This window comes from Rattus norvegicus, chromosome 3, assembly GCF_021556685.1.
Source record: "Rattus norvegicus strain SHRSP/BbbUtx chromosome 3, alternate assembly SHRSP_T2T, whole genome shotgun sequence".
Lineage (NCBI taxonomy): Eukaryota > Metazoa > Chordata > Mammalia > Rodentia > Muridae > Rattus > Rattus norvegicus.
The window spans coordinates 163990422-164016179 of NC_141536.1; the positions used below are offsets into that span (position 1 = coordinate 163990422).

A 25758-nucleotide genomic window follows, 5' to 3' on the forward strand; every position below is an offset into this window, starting at 1 on the left:
TAACTACCAAGTTCAGAACTTTTAGAAGATAGTTTAAATCCCGGGGTTTCAGGGTTGATATCCTGCCAAGTATATTTCTCAACACAAGCGGCCGCCATAACGATTTCGGAGAAATGCAGGTTTCATAATAAAGTAATTCAGTATCCACCCTCTGGTACTGCATTGGACCTCACAAGTGGCTGCATTAGTTCTGGCTGCCGCTTTCCGTCCAGCCACTGGGATGTATCCTTTCCTAAGCAGCTTGCTCCTCCTGTTTGTGGACATGATCTTGCACTTACCATGTTGGGTGTTCTGAGCTCCTCTCACAGCAACCTGAAGAGTGACTCAGAATGTAACATCCGGAAGCACTCAGAGGGGCTGAGTTCCCAAAGGAAGTCCTGACCTTGTACCTGGAAGAGCCACCTCCTCCCCTGACTGCTAACTCCCTCTCGAGGTGCTGATTGGCTAGTGAATTTTGAGTGACATCAGCCTTATCCTTAGGGTTCAAGGGTTTTAAAAAGACACAGCATAGTGGTTCCAGCCTAGGCCAATGTTTTGCAATACCTGCAGATCAGAATTTCAGCAGCACAACCGCTTTTCTTCCAATAGCTTACCTGTCTGTCCTCCAGTCAATCTCCCTTTTTCCCTTGTTCCTGGTTTTGTTCCCCCCAGTTAATCCATGGAAGCAGGAAGGAATGATTTGACCTCTATCTACACTTAGAAGAGTGAGACCCCAGACATATATCTCAGACTGCAAGTTGATTTAGGTCCACATGTACCCAGATAAACTACTGTTTGAGTAATAGAAGCTGTTGTGAGTTAGAAGTGTGAGAAATTTTTATTCTGCTTGTGTATAAATGCCACTGGAGAATTCAATAATGCATGCCGTGTTGCAAAGCTTCTCTACCTCCCCACTGTCCTGATTGCTGTGACCCTACCAAGGGACCCCAACACATTAGATTATGACAGAAGTGAGAAGGAAGGAGCATCTCCAGAAGAAATGAGAGGCTGCGGAAGGGCTTCTCTAGAGACCTGGAATGGGGGATGCTCCTTGGAATGAATGAGTGTGATGGTAGCTTAGACACTTCAAGGAGTGTGTGATATGAAGCCTGAAGTGACCACCTCCTGTAACCTGACAGGACTCCCAACGAAGGACTGATCATACTAACCCATCTACAAAACCTTCCTGCCTACAGGAGGTGCAGGGACAAAGAAGGAGTGGGGTCTGAGGGAGTGGCCAACCAATGACTGGTCCAACTTCAGAAGAATCCCATGGACAAGAAGCAATCCCTGACAGTATTAATGATACTCTGCATCCTTACAGACAGGGGCCTAGCCTATCTGTCCTCTTGGAGGCTCCAGGCAGCAGCTGTACAAAATGGCTAAACACTGGAGAGAGCACCAGAAGTTTGTGATATGTTTTAGGAGAAATTGAGGAATCTGGGGGTAATAAGAACTTCATACATAGACCAACAGAGTTAATTGACCTCTATACTTCAGGGTTGTCAGAGAATTATCCACAACCCAAAACGCATTCATGGACTGGACCTGTGCTACCCCCTGAAAACATGCCTAGCATATGTGCAGCTTGGAGCTTTGTATTCAGGTAGGTTCCCCAATACCTGGAGCAGAGTGAGTCCCTGATTCTGTTGTCTCCCTGTGGGGTCTGTTCTAACATCACTGCTTAGTCTCATGGACATGGTATTAATGAAAAATCATTGGCTATTTTACAAAATGTAAAGAAGACAATATTTTACTAGTGTACTGTTTTAGGTAAATTTATTGGCACATCTGTGCAATAAGAACGGGCTACAGTACACAAGGTAGTTAACCTGACTTTGAACACTATATAAAGAGGGCCAAGAAGGTTCTACAATTGTGTCACTCACTCACTACATATCATCCATGCCTTGAAAACCCATATAACATTAAAAACACACACATGCATGTGCACACCCAAACACACAGACACACCAAACTGGAATACACATACCATAAAGTATTTATTAAAATAAAGCTCACTTCTTTTACATTATCTAGCATCTCTAGATTATCTCCTTTGATGACATACTTGAAGATGAAGTACCAAGTCCCATGTAGTGGGAATCTGAAGAAGCATAGAACATCAAAAAATATGTACCTACACATAACAATCAAGATATGCTGTGAGAAACACAGTTAGTTACTGATTTTTATATTTATTGACTTCTAAGGTATACATGAAAATGCTGTTTTGGATACATATGAATTATTTTATCACTGGTACATTCTTTTTAAACATTTTAACTTTAACATTGTTAAAATGTGTTAACAAAACAGGACAGAATGAAGTGTTTCTTCTATGTTATAACTTGTGTTCTGTAGGCTGACACATAAAAATCAAGACAAAAGGTTGCCTTGACTAATGACTGACATCCAAGCAGGCATATATAACAAATCACAATATCTGAAGGGAATTTTTAATACTTCTGTTGTCACATCACATGGGAACCTACACCCCTCTAAAGCCATGGGTAAATTAAATTGTTATTTAAGTTGTTTTAGACACTGTTTTTTACCATATCAACAGAAAAGGCGCTAATACACGTCCAAAATGTTTTATACCTGGTTGAGAAATTTTACGTAATTGAAGAGAGATATTATTATAATTTTAAGAAAGTAGGAGGATGATCATATCTTACAGCTTCAAAAGATTATGAACACATTGTTTCTCCTGAAAACTAATCTTCTGTAACAGAATGTCATAGATTCCCTTCACTGTCCTTTTAGACTAATGAGATTAATTATATACTGAACATTTTATTCTTGTATAGAGAATTTGTAAAGTGCAAAACGCTAGCACACTGCCTATAACTATGGATTTATCTACAGGATGACTTTTCTGATGTTGTTTGAGAATAATGCTGCATGCAATGATTTACCAATTGTTTATTGATAGGAATCCAGCCCAGTAAGTGTCATGTATTTGTGGATAACTTTTTTGTAAAAAGCCTTTTACTCATTAATTACATTGGTAGGGTTGCTCTCCAATGTGGTTATTTTCTTATTTATTGAAAAATTCCTGATAAACAAATATTGGGTGTATTGGAATTTGGTTAATACCCACTTCTCCCTGGCAACAGCTGCACAAGTTTACCAATCCGAACCAGCTGAGGATAGGCATTCTCAGTGTCTCAAATGCAGGAATCTTGTGCAATTTGGGGACTTATTTAACATAAGCAGCATTAGAACCAATACACATTTCTCTCATTTTGTCCACTTAAAAGGCCTTTTATCTCAGACATACATTGTACATTGTTGTAATAGTTATATCTATAAGGTATGATATACACTAACCACATCCAGTTCATCAGTTTTGACAATAGAGTTGGGACACTATTCTGGCATCTATCCTAGCTTAAAGAGTTTACAATTTTATGCCTGAATTTTGTTTTTATATTAATTTGGATTTCCATGTGAAAACCATCCTTGCAAATCTACATCATCTTACTTCAGTGTCTGCTCTACACTTTTCCACCTTATCCATTCCTATGGATATTTTTGTTCCCCTTTTAAAGAAGTAGTGTAGCATCCCAACTTGGGTCATCCTTCTTCTTGAGTTTCATGTGGTTCATGGATTGCATCTTGGGTTATTTGAGCTTAGGGACGAATATCCACTTATCATTGAGTGCATATGATGTGTTTCTTTTTCTGTGATTGAGCTACCTCTTTCAGGATGCTATTTTCTAGTTCATTCCATTTGCCTATGAATCTCATGAAATCATTGTTTTTAATAGCTGAGTAATACACCACTGTGTAGATGTACCTTATTTTCTGTTTCCATTCCTCTGTTCAAGTGCATCTGGGTTCTTTACAGCTTATGGCTCTTATAATTAAGGCTGCTATGAACATAGTGCAGCATGTGGTTTTGTTGTACGTTAGAGCACTTTTCGGTATATGCCCAGGAGAGGTATAGTTGGGTCCTCAGGTAGTACAATGTCTAATTTTCTGAGGAACCTACAGACTGATTTCCCAAGAGGTTATACCAGTTTGCAATCCTACCAACAATGGAGGAGTGTTTTTCTTTCTCCATATCCTTGCCAGTATCATCTGTCATCTGAATTCTTATTTTAACATAGATATTCTGACTGTTTTGTGGTGGAATCTCAGGGTTGTTTTGATTTGCATTTCAATCATGAATAAGGTTGATGAACATTTCTTTATGTTCTTCTTTGACATTCGATATTCCTCAGCTGTGAATTCATGTTGAGCTCTGTACCCCTTTTTTAATAGGGTTATTTGGCTCTCTGGAGTCTAACTTCTTGAGTTCCTTGTATATTTTGGATATTAGCCCTCAGTCTGCTACGTCAGATAGTAAAAGACCTTTTCCCAATCGGTTGCTTGATTACTTTGCTAATGACAGTGACCTTTAACTTACAGAATCATCACAGTTTTTTGAGGTGCCATTTGTCAGTTCTTGATCTTTGAGCATAAGCCATTGGTTTTCTGTACAGAAATTCTCCCCAGTGCCAATGTGTACAAAAGTCTTCTCCACTTTTCTTCTATTAGTTTGAGTGTATCTGGTTTGATGTGAAGGTCCTTGATCCTTTTGAATTTAAGCTTTGTACAGGGTGATATGAATAGATGGATTTGTATTCTTCTACATGGTGACCTCCAGATGAACCACCATCATTGGTTGAAAATGCTAACTTTTCTCCATTGGATGGTTTTTGCTCCTTTGGCAGAGATCAAGAGACCATAGGTGTGTTGCTTCATTCTGGGTCTTCAATTCTATTCTGCCAATTTATCTGCCTGTCTCTGTACCAATACCATACAGGTTCTATCACTATTGCTCTGTAACACTTCCTGAGGTCAGGAATGGTGATTTCCCAAGAATTTCTTTTATTGTTGAGAATTATTTTAGCTATCCTGGTTTTTTTTTTTTTTTTTGTTATTCCAAATGTATTTGCAAATTGTTCCATCTATCTCTATCTAAATTTGAGTGGGAATTTTGTTCAGGATTGCATTTAATCGGTAGATTGCTTTTTTCAAAATGTCTATCTTTATTATTTCAATCCTGCCAATGGTCGGCATGAGAGGTCTTTCCATCTTCTGAGATCTTCTTCCATTTCTTTCTTCAGAGACTGAAGTTCTTGTCATGCGAATCTTTCACTTGCTTGCTTAAAGTCACAACGAGGTGTTTTATATTATTTGAGACTATTATGTAGGGTGTAATTTTCGTAATTTCTTTCTCAGTATGTTTATCCTTTGAGTAGAGGAAGGCTGCTGATTTGTTTGAGTTAATTTTATACCCAGCCACATTGCTTAATTTTCTTATCAGGCTTAGTAGTTCTCTGGTGGAACTTTTGAAGTCACTTAAGTGTACTATCATATTATCTGAAAATAGTGATATTTTAACACCTTCCTTTCCAATTTGTATTCATTTGAAGTCCTTTTGTTTTCTGACTTCACTGGCTATGACTTTGAGAACTATATTGAAGAAGTAGGGAGAGATTGGACAGCTTTGTATAGCCCCTGGGTTTAGTGTGATCACTTGGTTTTTCCTTTGAGTTTGTTTCTATAGCGGATTATGTTCATGGATTTCCATATGTTGAACCATTGCTGCATCCCTGGGATGAAGCCTACTTGATCATCGTGGATGATGGTTTTGATGTGTTCTTGGATTAGGTTTGCAAGAATTGTATTGAGTACTTTTGAGTCAATATTCATAAGGGAAATTGGTCTGAAGTTCTCTTTCTTTGTTGGGTCTTTGTGTGGTTTCAGTACAACAGTAATTGTGACTTCATAGAAGTAATTTGGTTGTTCTCTTCTGTTTCCATTTTGTGAAATAGTTTGGACAGTATTGTCCATTTCCTCCTAATTTTCAAGTTTTTTTGAATTTAGGTTTTTGTAGTAGGATGTGATGACCTTTTTGCATTTTCACAGATTCTGTTCTTATGATTCCCGTTTCACTTCTGATTTTCAAAATTGCACATGCTCTCTGTACCATCTGGTTATTGTGGCTAAGGGTTTATCTATCCTGTTGGGGGGATTGCCAGACCCACATAACTGAGGACACTCCTGAGAAATTGTTGGAGACTACTCTCTGCCCACATCGCCAAACCAAGAGGAAAATGCCTAGTGCCACCAGTGCCCCCTTCACCCAGTGATCTAGGAGCAATCAGGGGTAGGACACTTCAGGTTATTGCTCTTGCTGAGACCTGAAAGCCAGATACCAGGACTGCCTACACTCCTCAATGCAGAGGTAAGACAAACTTTTCTACAAGTGACTTGCCTGGTTTACTAAGCACAGAGAAAGGCAGAAGTGCTCTGGAACAGGACACTCTGGTTTCTCGATGTGTCTGGAAATGCTCTGATCGCATTCAACTGCTCCCTGCTCCCAATCCTTTGGAGGATAGAGCTGAACACCTGAAGTGCAGACAATCTTGAGACCGCAAGACAGATTGCCAATTCTGCCCACCTCTACAATATTTCTGGCCCTTGAGGAAACTGCATAATGCCTCTGGACATCGGAATATAGGAGCAGCCAGGTGTGTGAACCCACAGTCCATGTCTGCATCTGGAACTGAATGGAACTGGTCAAACAGCTCCACACACACAAAACACGAGAGGGGTTGTGACTAAGCTGGACCCTCAGAATTGTGGACACTCCTAAGAAATCAGAGGAGACTACCCTCTGCCGAAATATCTGACATCAGAGGAAAATGCTTAGTGCCATCTCTGCACCAGCACCCAGGGAATTAGGAGAGTCATGGTCAGGACATATCCGGTTCCTGTCCTCTCAGGGGATTGATAGCCAACCACTACAGATGCATCTAAGGAGAACACAATAAAGAACCTTCAAACTACCTGTCACTATTGTTCATGTGTGAAAGGCATAGCCAGAGTTGCTAATAAGCTTGTACAACTCATTTGGGTCCCAGGACAGTAGTAGCTCCTCTACTGGGGAATCACAGAGCGAATGACTCACACATCTGAGTCCTCCAAGCTCTGCAGTTCCATCATGAGTACAGACAGAGCCCCAGTCCATGACGTTGGCATTTAATAGAATGTTCCAGTCTCCCAGAGCACTTATTACCCTTTTCCATGGCACAGTGTGCATTCTTTGCACATTCAATGATACATGCACTGAGTAAAATAAAAGACATCACTGCTCCTAGGCATGTTGGATTAGAGAGTTTATTATACACAAAAGAGAGAACACAGATAGATCTTTGGGTTTCTGGGACAGCCAAGAAAAGCATGACCTTGAAACTTGTGGAGAGGGGAAGGAGGGGAGAAGCAAGTGCCAGACAAAGAGGTCAGAATAATAATTATAAATGAAAAAGCCCAGTTATCAAATGGTTGGAAGTGTAAGTGAGAGAATGCCATCCCTACTCTTGGGCTAGAGGATGAGGTATGCTAGCAATATGCTGTGACAATTAGGGATTGAGTTCCAATGAGAAAATCAGAAGGCCAGGTTTGCTTTGTTTTGATCAATAGCTCCCTCCCCGCTAGCCACTATTCCCAGGCTTTCAGACTTAACACCAGGAAGAAAGGAAAAGAAGAAATGATTTAATTTTACTCTTAAATGCTATTTTTAAATCTTAAAACACTGTATGGTCCAATATTTTTCACGGAGTAAAATATGTACTAGAGCACACGAAGTATTGTAACTTTTCTCTTATTTTCTTTATTTTCAAAGAGGAATAATAATTTTTCTGTTAGGCACAGACACACCAGTTAGTCTAGATCTCTTTTTGAACTAGGGAAAACACAGAAATTTGGTTTCTACATATCAGTTCAGGTCCTCATTCAGGATCGTCATTGGCCTGCTCTGTAGAATGCCCCAAGCTGGCCGGTATGGAAATTTACTGATTTTCTAAAATGGATTTCTTGCCTGCTCATGCCAACAAATACCAAAGCAGAAAGGCTTCACCTTCCTTCTTCCTCCTCTTTTTCTGGGCTGTGATTATACCTCCTTGAACGTTGTTCAGTAAATTAAATTCTTTCACAGTTTCCTCCTAATTCATACTCCCGTCAATCCTAATATAGGGAGGTAGAGCAACACTCATTCACATGGTCTTTTTCTCCTTACTGAGCAGAGAGAGCCCAGCCTGAAAGGAATTGCATGGCAGTCCTCTGACCACTGGTCAGCAGAGGCAGGATGAAGTGTTCAAATAAATCTTGATTATGATCTTAAGAAAGCCTGAGCTGATATTTTAAATCCTATTTATATTGGAAAGACACACTGTAATGATTATACCAAGAATCTCCTCTTTCAAGTTTGTAAGTTGTGTACACAATTCTTATCACATATTCTCTGTCTTGTAATGCTGATCAAGGAATTCTGAATAAGAGATTGGGCAGAAACAGCGATAAGGGTGGGAATTCCACTAGGAAGAGCAAGTGAAAGACACCCGGAGAGGACCTTTCCCTCAGGAGGAGTCTCAAGCGCCCAATGACCGAGCCGAGTCCACTCGGATGCAATCAGCAAGAGGGTTTATTGGAAAACACATGTACCTGCGGGCACACAGTCTCTTCGGAGGACTTGCACGCCCAGCAGCTCCAGCATTGGGCTTTTATAGGGATTGGGGAAGCAGAAGCGGGCGTACAGAAGCAGATGCATAGTTACGGGGACTGGTGGATTCAAATGAGGCACATAGACATGTTCACATATGATTGGCTATTTCACATGATGAGGTAATAAGGTATAGCTACACACATAGGCAGGTTTGGGGCGTCCTGGATGTCGGGGGCTGGGGGCTTATCTCTTCCTGCCAGGTGGCCTGTGAGTCAGATCAGGTACTCCTGGTCTGTTCTGCATTCCTTTCCTTTTATGGTCTGTTAGTTCTAGCGGCAGGGCGGGGCTGCCTGGACTTGCTTTTCACAGTGTTTAGCCCTGAGTCTGAATTTAAAACTTATTCTTTTAACTTCATATTTTTAAACCTCAAATCTGTATAATTTTCCTTTCAGAAGGAGAGGTAGGGAGCAGATGTGCTGTGTGTACAAATGAAACTGACCCATGAAAAAATGGTCAGAATTGTCAAGTCAATAAATATAAATAAGTACCACAGGATAGGGTTTGGAAGTAGCCTGGTTAGCATCGAAGGTCAGCATAGGTCCTTTGATTGCTTGGCAGTCCAGGAGCACTTTTAAGCAAATCTAAGTTTTGTTGTGCAGGGACTGGGAACAAACAAAAGGTAAAGAAATAACTCTGCCAGATTAATACACTGTTTACCTTTATGTTACAATTAATTCATGATCATATGCATGTATGTATGTCTCTAGAGAAAACCTGTGTTTCTGAACATGATTGAGTGTGTTTTCATGTGTTTGCACGTGTCTGCTCCCACAGAGGACATACAATCACAGGAGAAGCATGGGACTGGAATTACAGCAAAACCAATTTGTAGGGATGGAACATTAATCTTTGGCAACAACATAAATTACTCTTAGCTCTAACTTAGCCCACTAGCCATTTTTTAATTTAAATTATTTTTATCCTTCTTAAGGAATGTGTGCTACATCAGTTGTCCCATTTATTCCTAGGACCATCATGTCCCAAAACTTTTCCCATCAATTTCTGATTACTTTTAACTGTGTGTGAAAAAGTATGTTCACATACATGAATAAAGCATGGTGAGTCCATTTCAGGTGCTGTGTTCACATGGTTTCAGGACTGACCAAACTGCACTGATTGCACTGAATGGCCACAGAGGGAAGTCATATGTTTCTGAGTCTAATTGTCCCACCTTCAGGAGAGTTCTACTCTTTATTGAGCACCAATTTATTTATTTATTGAGCGGTTCAAAAAAAAATTCTCTGTGTAGCTCACGCCATGCAGATCACAAACCCAACCTTTTATTTTACATATCAATCCAGTCATTTACTCAAAGTTTCCTTGTGATTATCTTAAGAATGAGCATCCCATGACCACAGGCCCTTAATTTTTTAGTAGACAACAAGGACACGTTTTCTGTTAACATTGCAAAACGACTTAACTGAGATCTGTCTCTGTTAAGCACAGATGTTAAGAGAGCTTGGTGGGAATGTCCTGAAATTACCATTTCAAAAACTCCTGGGTCCTGGCCTTAAAATGCTGTGTCCTACAAGGGAACTTGAAAATATTCTTTGTTAATTACTGTGTTCAGACAGTAACTGCAATCTTTTGAATTAATAATGCACGGTATATTTTCTCTCTCTCTCTCTCTCTCTCTCTCTCTCTCTCTCTCTCCATATATATATATTATATATTATATATATTATGTGTTATATATATACATATTATATCTCTACATCTATCAATCTATTTATCTATATTTTTGTAATTAAGGTCTAACTTTATTCAGTCGGTAGGATGGTTGCAAACTTAGATTGTGGCCAGGCGAAGGGGGTCTTTCAATGGGAATTTAAAAGAGATATTTCTAACAACCAGGAAGGTAAGTCACTTTGTAAACTTATCTTTAATCATTTTTTACAGTCCAGTCCTTATCTCCCTCCTTTATGCCCTCCAACAGTTCCTCATCTCATTCCTCCTACCCCGTCTCCAAGAGGATGTCCCCAAACAGATACATACACAATATCCCACCACATGGTCCCACTCCCATGGATATCAATGTTCTCAAGGGTTAGGAGTGTCTTCTTTGACTGAGTCCAGACCATACAGTCCTTTGCTGTACTTATGTTGGGAGTCCCAGGCCAGCCAGTAGACACTGCCTCTTTGGTGGTTTAGAGCTAGGGAGATCTCAGGGTCCAGGTTTGTTGAGACTCCTGGTCTTCCTCTGATCACACTTCCCAAAGCTCCTCCCTACAATATCCAAGAGGATGTCCCCATCGCACCATCCCACATTGTGTCACCCTAAGTCTCCTGAAGATATGTGTATCTTCTCTGAATGGGTCCAGACCTAAATGTCCTCTATTGTATATGTTGAGGGCTCCTATGATCATGTATATGCTGCCTGGCTGGTTGCTCAGTGTCTGAGACATACCAGGGGCCCAGGTTAATTGACACTGCTGGTATTCATATAGGATCACTCTTCAGGTTTTTCTAGGTTTTTCCTAATTCAAGCACAGCGGTCCCCAGTTTCTGCCCATTGGTTGGGTGTAAATGTCTCCATCTCTCTTTCAGCTGCTTCTAGATTCTTCAGAAGGCAGTCATGATAGGCCCCTGTGTGTAAGCATACCATAGCCTGAATCATAGTGTCAGATCTTGGTGTCTCCCACTGATCTGGAACCCAATTTGGACCTCCTTTTGCTCAGGCTCTTCTCCACTTTTGTTCTTCCAGTTCTTTTACACAAGGACAATTCTGGTCAGAGATGTTGATTGTGGGATGGCAGCTCTATGACATTCTCCATCACAGTGATTAGGGGATGTCTTACTTGTCACAGTTTAGGCTTTGAGTTCATTTTCTGTCCATGATCCAGGAGCAGCTTTATTACAATAAATCCCTGCCATTTTCATCACCTGTGTTTGAGTTGTGTTGTATTTGAGAGAACCCTATTGCACAAAGGCTTTTCCACATTGTTTACACTCATATCTTTACAGCATGATTATTTTCATGATGATAAACACTTTAGAAATGTGCAAGGGATTTACCATATTCAATGCCTTCATAGCTTTTTTTTTGACCTGATGATGATATGTGAGAAATGAAAAGACCTCCCCATATTAAATCTATTCACATAGTTACTATCTGGTACGGATTGTTTCATATTGGTGAAGGCTATAGAAATATATGAAGGTTTCACCAGGCTAAATGCACTCACAAGGTTGTATTAAATACACTCAAAGGATTTTTCTAAATTATGGTTTATTTTGTGCCTTTGAATATGACTGATATGCGAAGGTGTTACCACTTTGCTTACATTTTTAGGGTGTCCCTCCTGTTTGTCTTTTTTTATGTATTTGAAAGATGATTCCTAGTTCAAATACAAAGGCATAATCACACTGCTAATATTCATAGGGTGTCTATTGAGTGTGTCTTCTTTTATTTACTTGCAAAGTACTACCATTTGCAAAAGGTTTGCTACATTTCTTACATTCATAGGGTTCCTATGCAGTTTGTATTATGTTATGGGCTAGGAGATGATTGTTTTGGGAAAGGTTTTACTACATTAGTTACAGTCCAAGCATTTTTCTCTAGTACCTATTCAGTTATGCAGTTGCACATGCTTGTGATGTCTCAGGCTTCAGAACATTTAAGACATTTATTGGGTTTTTCTCCTGTGATTGTTTATGTTATAAAACCACACTGGTTGCTTTCAAAAAAGTTTCTCTTGTATGTGTACTTTTAAGATTTTAGAGACCACTGCTTTGTGAAAAAGCTCTGGCACATTGGTTACAGTTAAAGGGTTTCTCTCCTGCATAACTTCTATTGTCTTTGTAGATGACTCTTTTGTGCAAAGGCTGTAGCATACATTCACAGGTTTTCTCTCCAGTATGTCTTCGTTTATGTTCTTAGAGATTACTACTTCCTGCAAATGATTTCACACATTGATTACATTCATAGGGTTTTCTCCTGTATGCATTCTTTTATATATTTGGTGATCACCACTTTTTACAAAGGGTTTACAACATTGGTTAATTCATAAGGTTTTTTCAATTATATGTTCTTTTATAACTTTTGAGACTACTCCTTTTTGCAAAGGCTTTGCCACATTGGTTACACTCATAGGGTTTCTCTTCTGTGTGTGTTCTTATATGTCTTTGGAGAGTACTGCTGCGTGCAATGGCTTTGCCACATTTGTTACACTCAAAGGGCTTCTCTTCTGTGTGTGTTCTTATATGTCTTTGGAGAGTACTGCTGCGTGCAATGGCTTTGCCACATTTGTTACACTCAAAGGGTTTCTCTTCTGTGTGTGTTCTTTTATGTTGTTGTAGAGTACGGCTGTCTGCAAAGGCTTTGCTACATTGCTTACATTCATAGGGTTTCTCTCCTGTATGAGTTCTTATATGGCTTTGGAGATGACTGCTATATGCAAAGGCTTTGCCACATTGGTGACATTCATAAGGCTTCTCACCTGTATGTGTTCTTATATGATGTTGGAGATGACTGTTTCGTGTAAAGGCTTTACAACATTGATTGCATTCATAGGGTCTCTCTCCTGTGTGTGTTCTTTTATGTTTTTGGAGAGTACTGCTGTCTGTAAAGGCTTTGCCACATTGCTTACATTCATAGGGTTTCTCTCCTGTGTGTGTTCTTTTATGTTTTTGGAGAGTACTGCTGTGTGCAAAGGCTTTGCCACATTGCTTACATTCATAGGGTTTCTCTCCTGTATGAGTTCTTATATGTCTTTGGAGAGTACTGCTGTCTGCAAAAGCTTTGCCACATTGGTTACATTCATAGGGTTTCTCTCCTGTATGAGTTCTTATATGGCTTTGGAGAGTACTGCTCTGTGCAAAGGCTTTGCCACATTGGTGACATTCATAGGGCTTCTCGCCTGTGTGTGTTCTTTTATAATTTTGAAGAGTACTGCTGTGTGCAAAGGCTTTGCCACATTGGTTACATTCATAGGGTTTCTGTAATGTATGGGTCCTTTTATATTTTTGGAGATTATGGTTTTGTACAAAGGCTTTACAACATTGGTTACAGTTATAACGTTTTTCTGCATTACATGATCTTTTATGTCTTTTGAGACAACTCCTTTGTGCAAAGGCTTTCCCACATTGATTACATTCACAGCGTTTCTCTCCTGTGTGTGTTCCTTTATGATTTTGGAGAGCACTGCTTCTTACAATGTCTTTACAACATTGGTTACATTGAGAAGGTTCTTCTCCATTATGTGTCCTTTTATGTGTTTTGAGATTATTCCTCTGTACAAAAGCTTTGCCACATAGGTTACCTTCATAGGTCTTCTCCCCATTATGCCTTTGGGTATGACTCTGAACTGCAAAGCCATTACCATTCTGAATAAAATCAAAGGTTTGCTTTCCAGTAAAACTTCTTTCATACCTGCAAATACAATTGGCACATGTAAATTTTTCTGACATTGATTATATTCATGAATCTTTTTATATCTGTGAATTTATTTCAAATTTGGTTTAAATGTAAAGAGCAAAATGATCTTAACATAATATCAGTTTGCTTACATTCAAAGGTGTTGCCTTTTATTATGGGTTGTCATGAATGTTTGAAGACACATGGAGTAGGAAGAGAATTGATTACATGACTCATATTTATTCCATAATTTATCTATTAAGAGTGTTAAAATATTTGAAGAGAACTCAATAAACTCAGAGCATTTGTAGACTGACTGCGAACATAAATTTTGTTATCTTTTGAGGAATAGTACATTTGCAACATGAGCCAATGCAAAGAGGATAATTTCTATAACCCTAATCTCCTGAAGTGATTCAGCACTTTGACTGTGTAAATGTCCCAAATCATAGTCAAAAACTAAATATTTATCAACTTTCCCCATATTAAGAAACTCTCCTCAAAGTGGTATATACTCTACATCTTCTAATTTTTCTGGAAAAGAGAGAGGTATGTTGCTTCTTTCAGTATCACTATGCTCTCCTGGCTTGCATTATTAGGGACATATGACATCCATATCAAAAGAAGAATAACACATTACATTCAACACATTACAAAAGAAAACTTCTACATTACATTTTCACACTTTCAATTTGTTTTCCTCACAAAGATGTGGTATAGGGTTTAAGGTTTCTCCACAAAACCATTCTTGAATCTCATAAACTGTCCATATCATTAAATTTAGCCATGCTGTTACAGAATATGGTTCACCACAATTTACTATGGACTATTTGATTATTAAAAGTGTTTAGACATATAATGATGACCTAATAAATATGTGCTGCAGTGTGTATTTTACCCTGTTGCTTTCTTTAAAACTTGCTGCACACATGAAACTTTCTTGGGAGGTATTATCTTATCATCTTTCACGTGAAAATTACCTTCCATGTCTTCCAGAATGTTTACAATATTCTTCAGTAGTATGGTCTTCCCAAATGTAGCCTAAAAATGGTATCAGAGAAAGTATGTTAAATTATTGGAATTAGGCAAAATCTAAGTTACTATCTTTAGTGAACATTAGAACCATGACTGATTTATTCAATAAATTCTTCCTTATTTTTAAGTGAAATTAAAAAACAGCAAATATTAAAGAAAATCAGCTGTGCCTAAATTTTACAAAGTGAATGATAAGTTCATTGAATTACCTATAGCACTGAGATTCCTACAGGTCTCCAGCATTACACATTGGTAGAGACTCTTCTGAGAAGGATTCAGCAATGCCCACTCTTCCTCAGTGAAGTTCACATGCACATCATCATAGGTCAGGACATCCTAAAAGATACAATACATGTGTACACAATAAAGCATGATACTGCCTTCCAGCCTCGATTTGCACCCAAAGGTGGGGCTGTCCCCCAGTCCTCCATAATCAAAACCGGTCTTCAGAGGCGGTATATCAGGAGCACTCTCACTCCTAAGCCCACAGGTGAAACCCCACTTTCTCTCCACTGACTGTCCAAGGGAGATACACCAGGAGCTAACACGGCACAGGAATGTCTGAGCAACCTGAGATGGGACCCTTCTGGTCTCCATCTGCTCACAGAGCTGGAGCTGTCCTATTGCTCTCTAGACCAAAAACCTTCCCACAGAGAGATGGTCTCTTAGGAGTGCTCTCATTGCGAATCACACAGGTGGGAACACACATTTGCTCCACAGTTGTTAAAGGAGAGACAAACTGGGAACATTCCTGGCAATGGAGTGGTGGGGAGGCATGGGAGAGGAAACACCTGGTCTCTATGAGAGCCCAGAGCTAAGGGTGTGTCATAGCCCTCCAGACCCAAAACAAGGCCAGAGAGTACTGGTCTCCCAGGAGCATTCCATTCCTAAGATCAGACGTATATGAGATTCCAGGAGGCACAAGCTAAAGTCAAAAAAACCAGACCAATTAACATTAGCAATAACTGGATGGCAATAGGCAGGCCCAAGAAGTGAAGAATCAGAAACCAACATTAATTGTCATCATCACGACACAGTACCATGGGGTGGTGAGAAGAAGGTATATCCTTCTGTTTTAGGATAGAATGTAATATAAATATCTGTTAAGTCCATTTGTATCATGATTTCTCTTAATCCGTCTATGTCTCTGTTTAATTTCTGTTTCAATGATCTGTCCATTGGTGAGAGTGCAGTGTTGAAATCTCCTACTATTATTGTGTGAGGAGCAATGTGTGCTTTGAGCTTTAGTAAGGCTTCTTTTATGTATGTAGTTACCCTTGTATTTGGAGCATAGATATTTTGGACTGAGAGTTCATCTTGGTAGATTTTTCCTCAGATGAAAGAATATGAAGTGTCCGTCTTTATCTTTTTTGATGACTTTTCATTGAAAATTGATTTTATTCGATATTAGAATGGCTACTCCAGCTTGCTTCTTCAGACCATTTGCTTGGAAAGTTGTTTTCCAGCCTTTCATTCTGAGGTAGTGTCTGTCTTTGTCTCTGAAGTGTGTTACCTGTAGGCAGCAGAATGCAGGGTCCTCCTCACGTACCCAGTTTCTTAATCTATGTCTTTTATTGGGGAGTTGAGACCATTGATGTTGAGAGATATTAAGGAATAGTGATTATTGTTTCCTGCTGTATTCATATTTGGCTGTGAGATTATGTTTATGTGCTTTTCTTCTCTTTGTTTTGCTGCCAAGACAATTACTTTCTTGCTTTTTCTAGGGTGTAGCTTGCCTCATTTACGTTGGGCTTTACCATTTATTATCCTTTGTAGCGCTGTTTTTGTGTCCTTTCTTTATTGCTTCTATTTCCATTTTTAACTCCTTCACCTGTTTGATTATGTTTTCCTGGAATTCTTTCAGGGATTTTTGTGACTCCGCTTTATTGGCTTCTACATGTTTATTTATGTTTTCCTGCGTTTCTCTAAGAGAGATCTTCCTGTCTTGCTTGAAGTCCCCCAGCATCATGATCAAATGTGATTTTATATCTAGGTCATGGTTTTCTTGTGTGTCTGGATATTCAGTGTTTGCTTTGGTAGGAGAATTGGGCTCAAAGGATGCCATGTAGCCTTGGTTTCTGTTGGGTTCCTGCACTTGCCTCTCGCCATCAGGTTTTCTCTGGTATTACCTTGTCCTGCTATTTCTGACAGTGGCTAGACCGTCCTATAGCCCTGTGTGTCAGGAGTGCTGTAGACCTGTTTTCCTGTTTTCATACAGCCAGTTATGGAAACAGAGTGTTCTGGTTTCGGGCGTGTAGTCTTTCCTGTCTACTGGTCTTCAGCTGTTTCTGTTCACCTGTGTCCTGAGTCCACCAGGTAGGTCACTTGGAGAAGAAAAGTTGGTCTTACCTGTGCTCCTGCAGCTCAAGTTGCTCATGGGGGGCTGCTTTTGAGCTCGTGGTGAGGGAGGCTACCAGGAGGCTCTGCGCCGCCTTTTCCTGGAACCCCAGTACACCGGGGTCCCAGATGGCATTAGGTGTTTTCTTCTGGAGTCAGAAATGTGGGAAGAGTGTAGTCTCTTCTGGCTTCCCAGGCGTGTCTGCGCCTCTGAAGGTTTACCTCTCCCTCCCACGGGATTTGGGTACAGAGAACTGTTGACCTATTCCCTTCAGGTCTGGGTGGTGTCTGGCCTGCGGAGGGGGGGTCTGGACTGCGAGGGGGTCTTGCGAAGCATCAGAAACAAACACTAAGTGTCATCATTACAACACAGTTCTCTCACCACAACAAATAATGGGTATAATAACATAGCAGCAAATCAAGATTTGGACTGAAAATCACACCTCATGGTCATGATAGAGGATTTTAAGCAGGACATAAATAACTCCTTTAAAGCAATACAGAACACATGTAAATAAGTAGTTACCTTAAAGAAACAAAAAAATCCCCTAAGATTTAAAGAATAGCACTAAGAAAGTAGGGAAGAAATTGAACAAAAACCATCTAGGATCTAAAAATGTAAATAGGAGCAATAAGGAGACCACAAAGAGAGACAAACCTGAAGATAGTAAACATAGGAAAGAGATCAGGAGTAATAGACGTAAGCATCACCAACAAAATATAAGGGATTGAAGTGAGAATCTCAGGGGCAGAAGATTCCATAGAAAACATTGATACAATAGTCAAAGAAAATGAAAAAAAAAAGTACAAATCTTCTAAGCCAAAACATCCAGGAAATCCAGAACACAACAATGTTGTGAGAAGAGCAAACTTAAGGTTAGTAGTCATAGAGGATAATAAAGATGCCAAACTTAAAGGGACAGTAAATATCTTCAAAGTTTTTCTGAGGAAAACTTCCCTAACTTAACGAAAGAGATGCCCGTGAACATGAAAAAAGCCCACAGAATCAAAATAGACTGGACCATAATAAAATGTCCTCCCATCACACACATAATTTAATGTCTGCTTCCTGCTATATGGATTATGTTACAAGATGTGGGATTTGTACTATTGACAGACTCAGCAGTATAAGCACATGAGAAACTTTTGCATCTCAGAAGCTCCTTTTGTAACTAAGAATTGAATTTCTGTAAATCATGCCATTGTCTGGAGGTATAGAAAAATAAAAGGATTCTAATGAAATACTTCTGAAGGAACCCTATTACCTCTTTTCTACTAATTTCTAAACAATTGATAAAATCAGTCATACAAAACTGAATATAGAACATTCAGAAATTCAAGATCTCATCAAACCCCATGGGAGAGAGAATTCATCGCCCAGACGTGTGGGCACTCCTGAGACTGCAAGGCAGGAGCGACCGCCAACTCTTCCTACCATTGCCCACATCCCTGGCTCAAGAGGAAACTGTATAGGGCCTCTGGGGACAGGAAGATAGGCACAGTCAAGCTGCAGTAAACTGCAGTCCAGACTGTGCCCTGATCTGAAGAGACCCGGTCAAACAGCTCCCTGTACCTAAATCCCATTGGAGGGAGAGATAGACCTTCAGAGGGGTAGACATGCCTGGGAAAGCAGAGGAGACTACTCTCTGCCCACATTTCTGACTCTAGAGGAATGTGCATAGTCCCTTCTGGGAGCTCTGTGCACAGGGATCCCGGAGGAGGTGGAGGGCCTGCTGGCTGCTGACCTATTTGAGAACTGAAACCCAGGCCCGAGGAGCAACTTCAGACCTGAAACCAGAGATAGTACCAACTTTTCTTCTCCAAGTGACCTGCCTGGTGGACTCAGGACACATGCCCACAGGAACAGCTGAAAGCCAGTGGATTGGAAGGACTACACTAATGAAAGCAGAACACTCTGTTCCCATAACCGGCTGAAAGAAAACAGGAAAACAGGTCTACAGCACGCCTGACACACAGGTCTATCGGACCGGTCAAGTCACTCTCAGAAATAGCAGAACAATGTAACACCAGAGACAACTTGATGGCGAGAGACAAGCGAAAGAAGCCCAGCAACAGAAATCAATACTACATGGCATCAGTGGAGCCCAATTCTCCCAACAAAGCAAACACTGAATATCCAAACACAGCAGAAAAGCTAAATCTAGATATAAAATCACATTTGACCATGATGATGGAGGACTTTAAGAAAGACATAAACAAATCCCTTCAAGAAATGCAGGAAAACACAAATAAACAAGTAGAAGCCCTTAGAGAGGAAAGACAAAAATCCATAAAAGAATTACAGGAAAGCACAATCAAACAGGTGAAGGAACTGAAAATGGAAATAGAAAAAAAGTGAAGAAAGCACAAAGGGAGACAAGCCAGGATATGGAAAACCAAAGGAAGAAACAAGGAGCTGTGGATAGAAGCATGAAACAGAACTCAAGAGAAAGAAGAGAGCATTTCAGGAGCAGAAGATTCCATAGAAATCATTGACACAACGGTCAAAAATAATGTAAAAGGTAAAAAGCTACAAAACATACAGGAATCCCGGATACAATAAGAAGATCAAACCTAAGGATAAAAGGAATAGAAGAGAGTGAAGACTCCCAACTCAAAGGACCAGTAAGTATCTTCAACAAAATCATAGAAGAAAACTTCCCTAACCTAAAGAAAGAGATGTCCATGAACATACAAGAAGCCTACAGAACTGCAAATAGATTGGACCAGAAAAGAAACTCCTCCCGTCACATAATAGTCAAAACACCCAATGCAGAAAACAAAAAAAGAATATTAAAAGTACTAAGGGAAAAAGGTCAAGTAACGTCCAGAGGCAGACCTATCAGAATTACACCAGCCTTCTCACCAGATACTATGAAAGCCAGATATCCCAGACAGATATGATACAGACTCTAAAAGAACAAAAATGCCAGCCCATGTTACTGTATCCAGCAAAACTCTCAATTAATATAGATGGAGAAACCAAGATATTCCATGTCAAAATCAAACTCACGCAATATCTTTCTACAAATCCAGTCATACAAAAGATAATAAATGGTAAAGCCCAATACAAGGATGCAAGCTACACCCTAGAAAAAGCAAGAAACTAATCGTCTCGCAACAAAACAAAGTGAAGAAAAGCACACAAACATAATCTCACATCCAAATACAAATATAACAGGAAGCAACAATCACTATTCCTTAATACCTCTCAACACCAATGGATTCAATTCCCCAATAAAAAGACACAGACTAACAAACTGGATACGTAATTAGTATCCAGCATTTACTGCCTACAGGAAACACGCCTCAGAAACAAAGACAGCACTACCTCTGAGTAAAAGGCTAGAAAACAACTTTCCAAGCAAATGGTCTGAAGAAGGAATCTGGAGTAGCCATTCTCATGTCAAATAAAATCAATTTTCAAGCAAAAGTCATCAAAAAAGATAAGGAAGGACACTTCATATTCACAAAAGGAAAAATCCACCAAGATGAACTCTCATTCATCAATATCTATGCTCCAAATACAAGGGCACCTACATACATAAAAGAAACCTTACTAAAGCTCAAAGCACACCTTGCTCCTCACATAATAATACTAGGAGATTTCAACACCCCACTCTCACCAATAGAGAGATCACGGAAATAGAAATTAAACAGAGACATAGTCAGACTAAAAGAAGTCATCAACCAAATGGACTTAAACACATATTTATACAACATTCTATCCTATAACAAAAAGATATACCTCCTTCTCATCACCTCATGCTACTTTCTCCAAAATTGACCATATAAACGGGCACAAAACAGACCTCAACACATATAGAAAGAGAGGAATAATCCCATGCGTCCTATCAAACCACTACACTTAAAGCTGGTCTTCAATAACAGCCAGGAAAGAACGCCCACATATACATGGAAGTTGAACAATGATCTACTCAATGATAACCTGGTCAAGGAAGAAATAAAGAAAGAAATGAAAGACTTCTTAGAATTTAATGAAAAAGAAGGTCCAACATAACCAAACTTATGGGACACAATGAAAGCTGTGCTAAGAGGAAAACTCACAGCTCTGAGTGCCTGCAGAAAGAAACAGGAGCGAGCATATGTCAGCAGCTTGACAGCACACCTAAAAGCTCTAGAAGAAAAAGAAGCAAATACCCCCAGGAGTAAAAGACAGGAAATAATCAAATCAGAGCTGATATCAACCTAGTAGAAAGAAAAAGGCTATACAAAGAATAAACAGAACCAAAAGATGATTCTTTGAGAAAATCAACAAGATAGATAAACCCATATCCAGACTAACAAGAAGACACAGAGAGTGTGTCCAAATGAAGAAAGTCAGATAAGAAACGGGAGACATAACTACAGAATCAGAGGAAATTCAAAAAAACATCAGATCCGACTACAAAAGCCCATATTCAACAAAACTTGAAAATCTGGAGGAAATGGACAATTTCCTAGACAGATATCAGGCACCGAAGTTAAATCGGGAACCAAAAAACTATTTAAACAACCCCATACCTCCTAAAGAAATAGAAGAAGTCAATAAAGTCTCCCAACCAAAAAGAGCTCAGGTACAGATGGGTTCAGTGGAGAATTCTATCAGACCTTCATAGAAGACCTCATACCAATACTATCCAAACTATTCCACAAAATAGAAATAGACAGAGCGATACCAAATTCCTTCTATGAAGCCACAATTACTCTTATACCTAAACCACACAAAGACAAAAAGGAAAGAGAACTTCAGACTGATTTCTGTTATGAATATCGATGCAAAAATTCCCAATGAAATTCTTGCAAACCAAATCCAAGAGCATATCAGAACAATAATCCATCATGATCAAGCAGGATTCATCCCAGATATGTAGGGATGCTTTACCATACGGAATACCATCAACGTAATGCACCATATAAACAAACTGAAAGATAAAAACCACATGATCGTTTCATCAGATGTTGAGAAAGCATTTGACAAAATTCGACACCCCTTCATTCTAAAAGTCCTGGAAGGAACAGGAATTTAAGGCACATACCGAAACATAGTAAAAGATATATACAGCAAATCAGTAGCTACCATTACACTAAATGGAGAGAAACCTGAAGCAATCCCACTAAAATCAGGGACTAGACAAGGCTTCCCACTCTCTCCCTACTTATTCAATATAGTTCTCAAAGTCCTAGCCAGAGGAATCAGACAACAAAAGGAGATGAAAGGGATAGAGATTGGAAAGGAAGAAGTCAAAATATCACTATTTGCAGATGATATGATAGTATATTTAAGTCATTCCAAAAGTTCAACCAGAGAAATACTAAAACTGATAAACATCTTCAGCAAAGTGGCTTGGTACAAAATCAGCTCAAATAAATCAATAGCCTTCCTCTACACAAAAGAGAAACAAGCCGAGAAAGAAATTAGCGAAATGACACCTTTCATAATAGTCCCAAATAATATACACTACCTTGGTGTGACTTTAACCAAGCAGGGGAAAGATCTGTATGATAAGAACTTCAAGCCTCTGAAGAAAGAAATTGAAGAAAATCTCAGAAGATGGAAAGATCTCCCACGCTCATGGATTTACAGGATTAATATAGAAAAAAATGGCCATTTTACCAAAAGCAATCTACAGATTCAATGCAATCCCTATCAAAATTACAATCCATTTCTTCATAGAGTTAGACAGAATAATTTGAAAATTCATCTGGACTATGAAAAAACCCAGAATAGCTAAAACTTTCCTCAACAGTAAAAGGATTTCTGGGGGAATCACTATCCCTGAACTCAAACAGTATTACAGCGCAGAAGTGATAAAAACTGTATGGTATTGGTAAAGAGACAGGCACATAGACATGTGGCATAGAACAATGAATCCACACACCTATGGTCACTTGATTTTTGACAATGGAGCCAAAACCATCCATTGGAAAAAAAAAAAAAGATAGCCCTTTCAGCATACAGTGCTGGTTCAACTCGAGGTCAGCTTGTAGAAGAATACAGATTGATCCATACTCATCACCCTGTACAAAGCTTAAGTCCAAGTCTATCAAGGACCACCACATCAAACCAGATACACTCAAACGGATAGAAGAAAAAGTGGGGAGCAATCTCGAACATATGGGCACAGGATAAAATTTCCTGAACAAAACACCAATGGCTTATGCTCTAAGATCAAGAATCGACAAATGGGATCTCATAAAACTGGAAAATTTCTGTATGGCAAAGGACACTGCTGTTAGGACAAATTGGCAACCAGCAGAGTGGGAAAAGATCTTTACTAGTCCTACAACTGATAGAGGGCTTATATCCAAAATAAACAAAGAACACCTGAAGTTAGACTGCAGGGAGACAAATAACCCTATTAAAAAATGGGGTTCTGAGGTAAACAAAGAATTCACAGTTGAGGAATGCCAAATGGCTGACAAGCATCTAAAGAAATGTTCAACATCTTTAGTCATAAGGGAACTGCAAATCAAAACAACCCTAAGTTTCCACCTCCAGTGATGGGGTCCTGATTTGGAGGTCCAGAGGATGAGAATGCTAGGAAAGGTAGAAGGTAGAATCTGCAGGAGCTGTGGTGGGTAGATCGTGCACAAGCTGTGTCTTATACCAAGTAAGCTTCTAAAGAGTAGCGTCTTTTATATTATTTACAGGGGATAAGTAGAACCAATTGGAAATTTCTATGAAGCAATCAGTAACTCTCATACAATGGTACAAACGCAGGAGAAGTCTAATAAAACAGTGCTGTACAAGGGAACCCTAAGTATCCAAAAAACGTTCCTAGCGAAGTCCACAGTTGACGTGGAACTGATAATCATATCTATAGGGCAGACCAGGCCTCAATGTTCTTTGTGACCCTATAATCTCACCTTGGGCATTTTGTTAGGGTCCTGTTCTTTGAGACCATCATGGGTCTTATCGCTGAGTTTAAGCAAGATTTGTCCCCTTTTTATGGTTTGGAGACAAATATCTGGACAATCCTGCAAAACAAACATATATACTACTATCCTAATCTTAAACAGGACTGCTTAGCATACTCCATACCTGTGAGGTGTTTATAAGCAGTCCTACCTCAGCTACATTCTACTTAGTGTAACTTATTATAATCTAAACGTTGGTAAATCAATCCATTCTCAATTCTACTCATTAACTACACAGCTTATAATTAGAGTACTACACAACACACGAGATATTTCACAGCATCCAAAAATCAAGCCAAATGGACCTTATAACTAACTGTTAACTACCAAGTTCAGAACTTTTAGAAGATAGTTTAAATCCCGGGGTTTCAGGGTTGATATCCTGCCAAGTATATTTCTCAACACAAGCGGCCGCCATAACGATTTCGGAGAAATGCAGGTTTCATAATAAAGTAATTCAGTATCCACCCTCTGGTACTGCATTGGACCTCACAAGTGGCTGCATTAGTTCTGGCTGCCGCTTTCCGTCCAGCCACTGGGATGTATCCTTTCCTAAGCAGCTTGCTCCTCCTGTTTGTGGACATGATCTTGCACTTACCATGTTGGGTGTTCTGAGCTCCTCTCACAGCAACCTGAAGAGTGACTCAGAATGTAACATCCGGAAGCACTCAGAGGGGCTGAGTTCCCAAAGGAAGTCCTGACCTTGTACCTGGAAGAGCCACCTCCTCCCCTGACTGCTAACTCCCTCTCGAGGTGCTGATTGGCTAGTGAATTTTGAGTGACATCAGCCTTATCCTTAGGGTTCAAGGGTTTTAAAAAGACACAGCATAGTGGTTCCAGCCTAGGCCAATGTTTTGCAATACCTGCAGATCAGAATTTCAGCAGCACAACCGCTTTTCTTCCAATAGCTTACCTGTCTGTCCTCCAGTCAATCTCCCTTTTTCCCTTGTTCCTGGTTTTGTTCCCCCCAGTTAATCCATGGAAGCAGGAAGGAATGATTTGACCTCTATCTACACTTAGAAGAGTGAGACCCCAGACATATATCTCAGACTGCAAGTTGATTTAGGTCCACATGTACCCAGATAAACTACTGTTTGAGTAATAGAAGCTGTTGTGAGTTAGAAGTGTGAGAAATTTTTATTCTGCTTGTGTATAAATGCCACTGGAGAATTCAATAATGCATGCCGTGTTGCAAAGCTTCTCTACCTCCCCACTGTCCTGATTGCTGTGACCCTACCAAGGGACCCCAACACATTAGATTATGACAGAAGTGAGAAGGAAGGAGCATCTCCAGAAGAAATGAGAGGCTGCGGAAGGGCTTCTCTAGAGACCTGGAATGGGGGATGCTCCTTGGAATGAATGAGTGTGATGGTAGCTTAGACACTTCAAGGAGTGTGTGATATGAAGCCTGAAGTGACCACCTCCTGTAACCTGACAGGACTCCCAACGAAGGACTGATCATACTAACCCATCTACAAAACCTTCCTGCCTACAGGAGGTGCAGGGACAAAGAAGGAGTGGGGTCTGAGGGAGTGGCCAACCAATGACTGGTCCAACTTCAGAAGAA

At 39.7% G+C, this 25758-nt stretch overlaps 1 protein-coding gene across 1 annotated transcript; it reads right to left on the minus strand.

Annotated features, from left to right (window-relative positions):
- Positions 1 to 78: 78 nt before the first annotated feature.
- On the minus strand, positions 79 to 24149 carry LOC148006596 (uncharacterized). Its single transcript, XM_087655065.1, has 8 exons — positions 24141 to 24149; positions 15143 to 15269; positions 14879 to 14939; positions 13804 to 13913; positions 12583 to 13653; positions 12379 to 12417; positions 383 to 543; positions 79 to 312 (listed from the first exon to the last, which is right to left on the minus strand). The coding sequence occupies exons 1-8, from the start codon at positions 24147 to 24149 to the stop codon at positions 79 to 81; spliced, it is 1812 nt and encodes a 603-aa protein (XP_087511191.1).
- Between the last annotated feature and the right edge of the window lie 1609 nt (positions 24150 to 25758).

Excerpts from the sequence above, each read along its gene's own strand:
- LOC148006596 (XM_087655065.1), bottom strand. Across the intron at positions 13,654-13,803 it reads TGGGGAGAAGACCTATGAAG|GAGAGAAACGCTGTGAATGT; the intron begins GTAACCTATGTG and ends GAACACACACAG. Across the intron at positions 12,418-12,582 it reads AAAAAGGAGTAGTCTCAAAA|AACATAAACGAAGACATACT; the intron begins GTTATAAAAGAA and ends GTAATCTCTAAG.